Source organism: Dermacentor andersoni, chromosome 1 (genome assembly GCF_023375885.2).
Source record: "Dermacentor andersoni chromosome 1, qqDerAnde1_hic_scaffold, whole genome shotgun sequence".
Taxonomy (NCBI): domain Eukaryota; kingdom Metazoa; phylum Arthropoda; class Arachnida; order Ixodida; family Ixodidae; genus Dermacentor; species Dermacentor andersoni.
In genome coordinates, this window is record NC_092814.1 from 172610250 (window position 1) to 172621809 (window position 11560).

General features: G+C 40.8%; 1 protein-coding gene across 1 annotated transcript; it reads right to left on the reverse strand.

Annotated features, from left to right (window-relative positions):
* Positions 1–353: 353 nt before the first annotated feature.
* PheRS-m (Phenylalanyl-tRNA synthetase, mitochondrial) lies at positions 354–11496 on the reverse strand. Its single transcript, XM_050195265.3, has 5 exons — positions 10838–11496; positions 7273–7426; positions 2998–3129; positions 1696–1856; positions 354–1381 (listed from the first exon to the last, which is right to left on the reverse strand). The coding sequence occupies exons 1-5, from the start codon at positions 11423–11425 to the stop codon at positions 1091–1093; spliced, it is 1326 nt and encodes a 441-aa protein (XP_050051222.1). The 5' UTR covers positions 11426–11496; the 3' UTR covers positions 354–1090.
* Between the last annotated feature and the right edge of the window lie 64 nt (positions 11497–11560).

Below are 11560 nucleotides of genomic sequence, written 5' to 3' on the forward strand. Positions count from 1 at the left end.
GAGACGGATACCTTGAAATAGGGACTACTATTAGGACGACTGCCAAACAAACATGACCTCACTATTGCTTGGCTTCAATTTCACAGTTCCAACATGTGCCCTAAAATGAATAATTGGAAAGTTAATGAGCGACTCAGACATAGCAATTTGTCATGTTAGTAATGTCTGCCTATTCAAGTAATCCACCTGAGCAGGCTAAATTGTGACATATGCTCCATGCGATTTTCTAAAATCTCTTCAAACTTCAAAAAAAAAAGAAAGAAAGATAAGAGAAATGGTATTTAGTTATGTCTACTGTGGTGCCCTTGCAACAAGCAAAAAAAGGTGAACTTGGGAAAGGGGAAGAACAAATATTACATGTGAGAAGCTTTATTACTAACATAAAAGCAGCTTAGAAAACAGGTAAACTGAGCAAGTTGGTACATATTCATGTTGAAACCTCAACACAAAAATTAGAACATAACGAAAAGGTGACCACACATGCTCGTCTCATGTGATCTCCTTTCCATCATCATCTAATTTTTGTGCTGAAATTTCAACATGGGTAAGAACAACACTCATTGGCTACATGGCTTTCAGAGTGCGTACATTTACGGTTGACATAATTGCCATAATCTTGCAGCAGTAAAATGGCTGATAAAGAATTACAATGTAACTTATGCTGAGCACTGAAAACAAAAGCATGAATGAGACACAATGTGCCATTAGAAGAATAGTTGGTACTTTGGATTTTTTTCCACTCATCAATAAGTCCATTAAGAATTATAGAGGCTTTTGTTATCCTGACACACTAAAACAAGATATTAGGTCAGGCTACATAAGTAGACTACATTTTTAAAATAGCAAGCAGAAGTAATCTTTTGACCTCAGACAAATAGTCAACCAAAAATTCATAATTACCACCAGCAAAAAATCACGAAAGACACTACACTGACCTATGTTTATTCATCAAAAAAAAAAAAGGCAGTTGACTGCCTCAGCACCATTTAGGCAGCCTGGGATCATCACTATGTCATTAACAAATATCCTGCCACTTAATGTACTCATCTGCATAAATTTTCACACAGGTTGGGCTATCCACAAATGCAGTTCACTTGATGCGCAGTTCAACACCAAGGAGCTCCTCTGCCTTTGCACCAATCTGCTTGTGAATGGCATTGGCTTCTGCTTGGACAAGCACCCGCTCCACATGTCGGTACACTATCCGGTAGCAGTGGCTGGTCCTATGGGTCTTTGGGTGGATGAAGGTATCTCTATGTTCCACACGTTCCACAAGGTCACCACCACAAGAGCGAACAATGTCAAAGAAGTCATTTGCCGCAAACTCGGGAGGTGCCCAGAAAGACATGTCGGCCAGGCATGGAGGGTGGCGGCTTAGTTCCTGTTGTTTCAACAGAAAATAAAACTCATTTCAAAATAGTCTTCTCAATAAGCCAAAGAATAACACATTAGCCATAATATAAAACACAAGAATAACTTCATGAAAGCATCTGCAACAGCAACAGCAACACAAGACAATACTGTATGTCTCAAATCTTGGCTGAAGCATGCAGACGAACTTGATTATTATGGAGCCACTGACTACACAAGCACTTGTGGCTATGGCAGTGATAATGACAAATATATTACATAACAATATACAATAGACTGCACAGATGTACCGTACTGGTCCTCTTGGAGCTCAACATGACTCACCCGGAAGACAACTGGCTGATAGGGGTCATTGTGTTCAAACTGGGCAAAGAAGGCTGGGTCAGTACTCCAGAAAGCACGGATGTCAGGGATGCTGTACAGGGCCATGGCAAGGCGCTCCAGGCCCACACCAAAAGCCCAGCCAACTTTGTGCTCCACACCAGCTGCATTGGAAAGAAAGAATGCACACATTCTAATTAGTTGCTTACCCTTTGCTTTTTTTTTTTTTCACACAGCAAATCGTCTATAGCCAGATGTATACATCCCAATAGCAAGTGAATGCGCATTTTCTATGAAACTACAGTCTTTGTTATAAAGAAGTTTCATCCGACACAAACGTGTGTACCTTCTCTATATCCAGTGTGTACGCCTATGTGTACACACGTAAGTGTACATGCTGATATCATGGAAAAAAAAAGAAAAACTTGCAACTGGGTCTATGCAAAAGAAATGCAAGTGTGATGCCTCTAATAGGCTTTGAAAGCATTGCCTGCTGATTTGGATGGTCCAGCGACTTGCCATGCCAATACGTAGCATGTGAACACCAAGAGATCACAAATATGAGCTTGGAACAATCATTAATACACAACTGTGTGATTGGTGTAATCACACAGGATCGGCCCGTTAGATTGCTGGCTATGTGCCAGCCAAGCCACTGACGAAAACGAACACACGTATTCAGAATATAGCATTTTAAAGTGCCTTTCCCGAGGGTCCAAAATTTTGCCTACCAGAGTTCATATTTTGAGCTGCCGAGCGAAGAAATATTTGCTTTGCTGTAACCAATATTCCCTCTCATCTTTTATTTTTGGTTTCCTCGTAGCAGCACAATACTCAATGAAATAAAGCATAGCCAACCAATATGTTTATTTACTTTGTTATATGCAATAATTCATCATAACCATGTTTATTATATCAAGGTTTGACTGTGACAGACTGCACAAAAATGGGCAATGTTCGGTAAATATATTAAAAATGTTTATATTAACTCTGGAAACATAGAAGCTGACAAAAAATTTTTGTGCATGGAATGTTAATCCCAGCAGCTTTGTAAAGGCTTTGAACAATGAAGCTTCAATTAATGCCACAATGCAGACACATGGCAGCACACAATCATTTTTGTGGAACCTCTTATTCTTTTGGAGTTATTCAACAATCTGATAATCTCCTGGAAAAGCTTGCACTTAACATAAGATAGTCTACTAACCAAATACAGTTTGTGTAACTGGCTACAATTTTGGACAAGAAACAGCATCAGCAAGTCATTGCAGTCATATTGGAAAGAGTAAAGACAAGAAAGTTCACCATTAAAAAGAATTTCTTGTTCCATGATGCCACAGCCCAACAGCTCCAACCAGTCCCCTTGAAACTTTGCCTCGAGCTCCCATGACGGGTGTGTGAATGGGAAATAGGTTGACACCCAACGGATCTCTGTTTCTGCTCATACAAGAAGAAAAAAAAAAGGAAGGTCAACAAGGGTGCCCATAAATGGCAGTGAGGTACTGCTATTTATAGGTGATAAGACTTTGCTCCATTTGCTGCAACAATAAAGCTCACATATTACAAACCTAAGCACCTTGCAGAATCTGCTTGCTGAATCCAAATGTGTGGTAACTGAACTGTCCAGAAAGCAGTCGGCTTTTTCAGCCAAAACAAAATCTGTTTATGTACAAAAATAATAGTTATGGTTGCCTGCTAGGGAGGTCCCAGCCCAATGACAATGGCTTCAAGTTTATTTTATGCGGAACCATGCTTCTTGCCAGGACCACTGCAGCATGCAAGTTTCATTGATTTGATATTGTCCACAGCAGTTGATGCACTCAGGGTCACTAGTTACAAAGCCAAGTTGGTGTAATTATCTAATGTTATGGTGCTACTCAAGCTTAAAACTTAATAGATAATAATATGTTCAATGTTCCACAGCATAAGTAGTACAGTTCACAGAAATTATATTGTCCCCTTAAACAGCAGTCTGCCATGACGCTGTATCTGCAGAGATAATGATGGGTGCCTGCAGGAACTAACAGCTGGCACTACATCACTGTTTGAAGATGTCTGGTGAGGTACGTCACATGATTGCCTTTCTATTCTTCCTTTCTCTGATATTCTGCCATTTTCATTTTGTAAGCGCGCTCTGCTGTTACCCATTTTCAATTTTTGCTTCTCTTCAGAGAAACAAAATTCTTTCTCGGCTTTTCATAGCCTCTCACATGGTGCCTAAGCTCATTGCAAAGCCATTAAGTGGGGCTTGCTCTCCTGATACTGAAATGCAGCTTGTGAACCAGGCTTCACTCCACCATGTTTTCACTGCAAATCACAGATAAGATTTGTAGATGCTCATACTATTTCGGACATGGTGCCATTTGCAAGGTCTGCAACCTATAGGTTATGCACGAGGTAATCCAAGATAGTAATCTGGAGGAGGATCGCAATCAGGACGACCCCAAAGTGTGTTGTAACACGCTGTGACAGATGTGCGACAATATGCCCTTTGGCATACATGAAGCTGTTTTCATTACGTGACATTATGAGCCACACTGCAACGGAAGGAAGTAGGATTATGTAGCTAATTAAAGCCTACCCCTTCCCCCTCCCCCCGAATAAGTATTAATTAAACACCCGCTTCATCATTTCCTATGGTGTTATAGACCCTTTTCATGGTGACCACATGGGCACCGCCATGTTCGATCACATGGTGATGCCTCCATTGCTTGCCTCAGCTGCCTCCGTGTTTACAATGGATGTCCAAACACTCCAGTGTGGTTATGCAAACCTCTGTTTCAGCGTATATTGTAGACAGTAATTGGGTGGACGACACGAAGCTTTGGCCACAGCTACAGAGGACACGTAAGCGCTTTCAGAGCTCACTACAGCACGTCCAAACGGCACAAGCAGCATACATGGTGTTTGACTGTTCTAAAGGCGGGGCTAGAAATGTGTTCCAAGCTGTCCAAACCTTCCACTTATGAATTAAATCAGGATCAGTATGTTTTGCTCTTCATTCTTTATCTGGCAAACACTTAGAAGCAGCGGCTTGTAATGTTTCTGATTCAGTTATGTTCCTCGTGCGGTCAGTATGGGATTATTTTCTACCTAATCACTCACGGGTGTGCTCAGTTGCAATAGACTTGTTCTTGCTGCGCACAAGGCTTGGAGTGTAGATGTTCTGTGGTTTGTAACAGCTTGTAGCAAAAACATATTATCACAAGTAATTCGTTTACTCTGTGAACCGTCACAAAACGTTCAGCTTTGAACATCCGTGTGTTGTTGCAGTGTAGTCGCTGTCACCCTTGTTTCTGTGCATTGATTCAAATAAGCGCCCATTCACTTATTCTTGAAACGTTGTCAATAGTGTGGGCATTTCGCATAGCATGCGAAAAACTTACTATGTCAGGAAGCGGTGCTACTCTCTTTGTCACTGTGTAACAAGCAGAACTCACTCTTGCCGATGTTCCGAGGTGGAAGTCCTTTCTTTGGAGGTTAGCGGTACAATGCTGGTGGATGAGTGAATTTCTTTTATCCTCAAGGTAAGCAGTGCATAGCAAAGACCTGGCAACAGCTAATCACACAGAAGCAGGGCAGAAGCGGTAATGGTTTTGTATTTATGTGCTTTCACTGAGGCAATGTGCAGCACACCACCGAAAAGTTCCATCTCGTACCTCTACAGCAAATTGCTCAGCCAAAAGGGTTTGTATCTTGTACTGCTGATGCCCATAATGGTGCAAAGGGCAGATTACAAGCAGAGGGAAAATAGAATTCTCCCCCTACATGCCCGACTCGGTGCTTTGTCACTCCGAAGTAAAAGCATTACATTTCTCAATTATTTGGCAGTGCTTTTAAGCATGAAGCACATCAACTAAAGCCTAAATGTGTTGCAAATCAATTCTTCAACCATGAACATCCCACAGGGTGAAAAATTTAGTCCCCAGTGTCTGCAGTAATTTTTGTTGTATGAACAATCAATATTTCAAATACTATATTTTTGCGCACTTTCACTCTAGGCAAATGTATTGCAATGCACACATGATGTGGCTAGTATTAATAAAAAGAAAGTGCAATGTATTGGAGGTCATTTTTCGCTTCAAGGCTTTGCAACGGTGTTATAAAAAAGCTGAATGGTTTTAATAAGCTGCATAATATTATCACTTCAATATAGGTACTCGGTATACTGTAAGAATGTGTTGAGCATTTCATAACATACTCATATAATTGTTAAGGAAGTATACTACAAAACTCTTACTTACTTAATCTGACCAGTATGCTGATAGGTTATTTTTAAAAAAACTAAAGGAAGTGCTTGCACCACTTCCTAGAATGGTACATAGCGTGCCTCAAAGGCAGGGTCACAGGCTTACTAATCCGTAGCCTCACCAAAAATTCTTTTTCTGCGGATTTTGCTAGAAAGACTTTTCACTGCGGACGACCAAGCCATGCAGCACATGTGCCTACCACTGCAGTTCTTGACCATCGTATGTGCAAAAGAGGTCAACAAAAGCACACAGCACGAGAAGTGCTGGCAGAGCTTGGACTAGCCACACGAGAAAACGTGGCCAAACCACAATGTTGTCTGATGATCCTCCTCGTGGAGTTTCTCTCTCTGATCATCGTGTGGTGCTACCATGCGTGGACCTTGCAAATTTCTCTAACATACCATGTGGTTTAATTAGGAAGAGCCAACACTTTTAAGACAGTACAGAGAAGAAAATATCATCTATGTTCTTTTATTTCAGCAATAAAATACAAGTGGTTAAAGACATAACTAAATGTTTGATAATCATGGGTGGTTAAATACCTAATCAAACTTAATAATTAACATGCAATTAATTACCTTATAGTGTAGGTTGCAATTCTGGAACTGAAACAAGTCAGTGCTCAAGGCACATACACTTGTAATACAGAGACTAACACCAGATTTGTGATATCCCTTGTGAAACCTGCAGTAAAATACCCCTCTCTCTCATACACACACAGATGCACACATACACGCACACTATTGATAATATTTTGTTAATATTGTCGAAATTTTCCCTAAAGCCCTCCTTCACACAATGTGGGACAAAGCTAAGTGGATGACCTATGGTTCTGTGATTCAGATTGAGGACAAATATCTCAATACTGGTGCACATCTCAGGATTCTAAGAGAGTGGACATGCTTTGAGCACTGCTGTCTAGCTAGCCTATTCTGCAATCGCAACAAGTGCCCTAAAGTAATTATTCAAGAAGGTACCATTCCATCATAGTTATTAATTAAACAATTGGTGATTATAATACACTTACTGACATCTGCCACCAGAAGTAGTTCAATGGTGAAAAAGGATGTTGTCAGCACTGCATTGTCTTTATACAAATTTTGGCACTTCTCATTTGAAGAAGGTGGTATATCTGATGTCGTATCACACCAAACAGAATAAGCAGAGGCTAGAAAGTTTAGTTGTCTATTTTTAGTGCATGTACATGCTACAAAAGAAATGGTCAAATCCTGTTGCCCACACATCAGTAGACTGGTAGCACTGACAGTATTTATTAAACTTTGGTTTTAAGTTTCCCATACAAGCATTGAAGCGAATAAGCCTTTCTTACCAGGGCCAAGCAGCTGCTGAGCGAGCCCCTGCAGGCATGTCTTGAGACTATGCTCTAGAAGTTTGGCTGCTTCACGTGTGTGCAGACCCTGCTTGTCAGACTCACGGTTACCACTTTCAAACAAGGACAGACCATGATTGCTCCCTGGAAACAGCTGAAAGGTAATATTTAATGTAATTAATAAATAGCCCATGACCAAAATACAGTGTTAGTGCTCAAGAAAGGATATGCACATAGCTCATTCTATGCACATAGCTCATTCTATCAGCTCCAGCAAAAATATAAGCCCTTGAACAATCATGATTTCTATCAAATGAAATAAATAAATAAACCATACGTGGGCGAATACCAACTTTTTCAAACACGAGTAGTAAATGTTGAATAGAATATTGTATAGCCAAACACAGACGCACATATTTACAGCAGGAATACTTATTTCGGTATGGTTAAGTACCATGCCTGTATTGACTAGTGCAAAAATGACAGCTATATATCAAGGAGAAATGATCAGTTTTATACACAAGGTAACTAATTGTCATTAAAGAGACTGCCCGAATAGCCTCTCAAGATGTTTAGAGCTTGGTCGCAAGGCATTGCAAGAATAAATGGCTGCTGTATGATTATAGCTTTCCGAAAATGGTAAATAAATGGTTGCTGGGAAAAAATAGGAAGTTGTGGAAAATAAGCTGCTAAAAGACTTGTGTGCCATAAACATGCATGAACAGGCTGTTGCAATGAAAGCATCACTGGTTGTAGCATAAAAAAGAAAAGTGGTACGTGACTAAACTTCCCAAAAACACTAAATGACAGATTACAAGCAAAAATTGGGTTGTCATGCGTGCTTCCACCATAAAGCCAAAAACAAAGGTTGCAATACCGACTTTGTATCTCCATTGCTTCATAAATTTTTGTCGCTGTTTCACTTCTGATAATTTGTGATACTTAGTAAAGCAGACAGAGAACAGTAGCAAGACTTTAACAGTAGGTTGTTGCAAAATATTTGGTTATTTTCGAGTATTCAAAAATACTGATTACTTCCTTTTCGAATACAAATATGAATACTTAATGTGCAATATTCGATACGTATTTGAAACTTCGAATATACCCCCACCCCTAAAATAAACAGGGTAGGGAGTGCTGTAAATTACTTTATGACAATTACTTGAAATAATTCATGACTTTGCCCTTGGTATAGATAAAAGTGGTTAAATCGATAAATATTTCTAAATCTTTCTATGGCGTTCGATTGTGTATTCCACTATAAGTTACACAGCTTTCTCAGATCAGGCATGATTACAAACTTGTTAAAAGACTATTTGAGTAACCGCTACCAATTTGTACATTATCAAGGTCAATCCTCAAATTATGTTGGAGCATTACCTGGGGTATATCAAAGCACAGTGATAGCACCAATCCTTTTTCTACATTTTTTTATAAATGACACAGCAGAAGATATAAATGCCACTGCGTGGATCCTATACAAGAAAATCAAGAATGCGCAAGCTCAATTAACAATAACGCTTTAGCAAGCTTAGCAATGGGTTTCAAGGATTGGCAGATGGCATTTAATCTAGGTTAGTTAGCATAGATGACTATAGCTCGAAAGAAAGCACTACTAACCATTGACTATGAAATTCGAGACACCAAGTTACGCAAAGTAGAAGAGTACGAGTATTTAGGTGTAATTCTAACCTCCGATTTAAAATCGGATGCTTGTGTAACTAACATTACATATAAAGCAATATCAGCATGTTTTTCTTTGAAATGCTCCCTCAAGTCAGCATCTCAACAAACCTAACTATTAGCTCACACATCCCTTGTGCATGCTGTGCTTGAATATAGCATCAGATGTTGATTTCCTTTAACAAACAATAATGCTGCAAAGTTAGAAAGTGTACAGAGGAAAGCCATCAAATTAATACGTAACAAATACAGCTGTTTCGACTCTCCCATTGAACTCTTGAAGAAATCTGGTGCACCTACAATCAGTGAGCGAGTGAGGCACCTGTGCCTAAAATTCATGTTTTTCCGCTTAGATAACACATTACAGATGAATAGTAGTCGCTATTTATTTTTGTCTAATGCAAGACGTGCTTGAGCTAAACACACCAGACATCTTAAAATACAGATTTCATTGCGATAGCTTCTGGTATTCACTCTTTCTGAGTGCAATGAGGAAATGGAACTTGCTCCCAAACGACACTGCGGATAGCCCATTCAGTGAAAATTTCCTCTATAAGCTTTTGGATTACATTTACTGTTCCTAAATTACATGGCTAAAATAATTACTTGCTCCTCGATGTTCGAATAACCTTATCCTTGTAACAAATGACATTTCCATTTTTGTGTAATGGATGAAAAAACTTTTTTTCTTGCTGCACGTTTGTGGGTACGTGCAATTCGCCTACACCACCTGAACCAGTTCATGAGGTGCTGCACCCTGCCATTCATTTCAGCGGTGCAGCAATGGCACCTGTTGAACCACGACATTCGTTTCAAAAGGTGCAGGGCTGGTTCATGATTTTACTGCACCCACTCGACTGTCGGTGCCGACTTGGTGCAGGCGTACAGGTGTGAAGCAGCGGCACAGCAGATGACGCAGCACACGGGCGTGAGCACCATTAAAATCTGCTTACAGACATCTGATGTGTCTACGCAAGTGTGGTGTGTATTTACACCCCAGAAGCCGATCATACCTGCAATTCAGCACCTCTCAAACTTACACACTCCGTGCACATTAGTCTGACATAACATAACGCCTGCGCCATGTCTGCAACTTTGCATTCGTTTCGAGTGTCTCGCTGGGCCTGCACCTCAGAAATTGAGCTGCACAATTTCTGAACTTCTCGTGAACTGCCATGAAATGGTTAACAGTGGTGCAGGCGTATCGAACGGACCCTGTGCTTGGTTGCATAGCACTTGACTGCTTCCATCCATGATTGTATGGTACCCGTGTAGTGCTTGATTGTTAATTAAAATGTGGTGTTTTATGTGCCAAAACCAGGATCTGATTATAGCGCTTGAATCTTACTACCTGTGACACAAAGTAGCACGTTTCGAAGTTCTCACTTTATAGTAATTTAGCAACTTTTGTTGTTTTCAAGCTTCAACAATATGTATTTTTTGTAAGCCTGTATGCTGGTATAGTGTTCCATTTTCAGCTACAGCCTTCGATAAAAACTAGTGAAGTTTGCATAAATAAAATTAATAAAAGTTTCTCCAAATAGTTTTTTTTTACGTGTTGATCCTCTGTGAGTTGAACACTTGCGAAGAGAAACGCCTCATGCAACTGAAAACGAGACACTAGTCGCAAACGCGCCAAGATATCCACAGAATGCGCATGATCCAGTTCACAGATTAAAGCCGTAAACTGCGACCACGTACATAAACAAGAGTCATAACAACTTGCAATCTAAACAATACAAATTACAGCGTGGCCACAGCGATGGCTATTCAGATACTTGCTCAGCCTCATTTCAGCACTAATATCAATGGGGCCGTTGCTAACCAGCGACCTCTAAAAAAAAAAGAGGAAGCTCGATGGCTGTTGTCTACAAACACTCACTTCGTCTGCTGAAAACAGCCGGACGCCTTCGATCTGGTGAAAGATCGGGTAGTGGTGTCTGTCGACCTCGTCTCTCCGATATACATCTCCAGCCACTAGAAATGCGTCAAGGCCTGCTTTCACTAGATCACGCTGGTGAGCTGATGTGTGCGCCCGCAGCATGAGCTCGTTGTTGATGTAGTAGCTGTCACTTTTGCACCGCGATGGATGAGAGGCTGGTACCAGCAGGCTGTCGAAATTCTGCTCCAACGTCACCACGGGGCTGAGTCGATCATAGACAGAAAATGCCGGATTTCCCCGTCGGTTTGTGTATTTCTCCTCGAAAAAATCGGTTATTCTCCTTTTAACCAGATACAAGGGATGACACTTCTTCAGGTGCAACTTTCGAGTGGTGTGCTCCAGGATGCGCACCGTGAGGTTACATTGGTCGCTGGGTTCGTACTGCTTGCCGTCTATGATCACCGGATCCTTACAAAGATGCCGAGGGCCCTCTGCAGCACTCGCAGTAGAGCACCACGCATTAATGTCATGGCGAAGGCACGTAAATGAGAGCAATCTTCGAAGGCCAGATTTACTCGCAACACGCATGTTTTCGTAACCGGCACTGAGGTGCGTAGCGTGCGAGCGTGTTATGTCCAGTATATCATACCGAAACCGTACCGAAACCAAAACATTGATATCGATAGTGATTGCTTGCGTACGGGTTAATCTAGGCGCGATCAC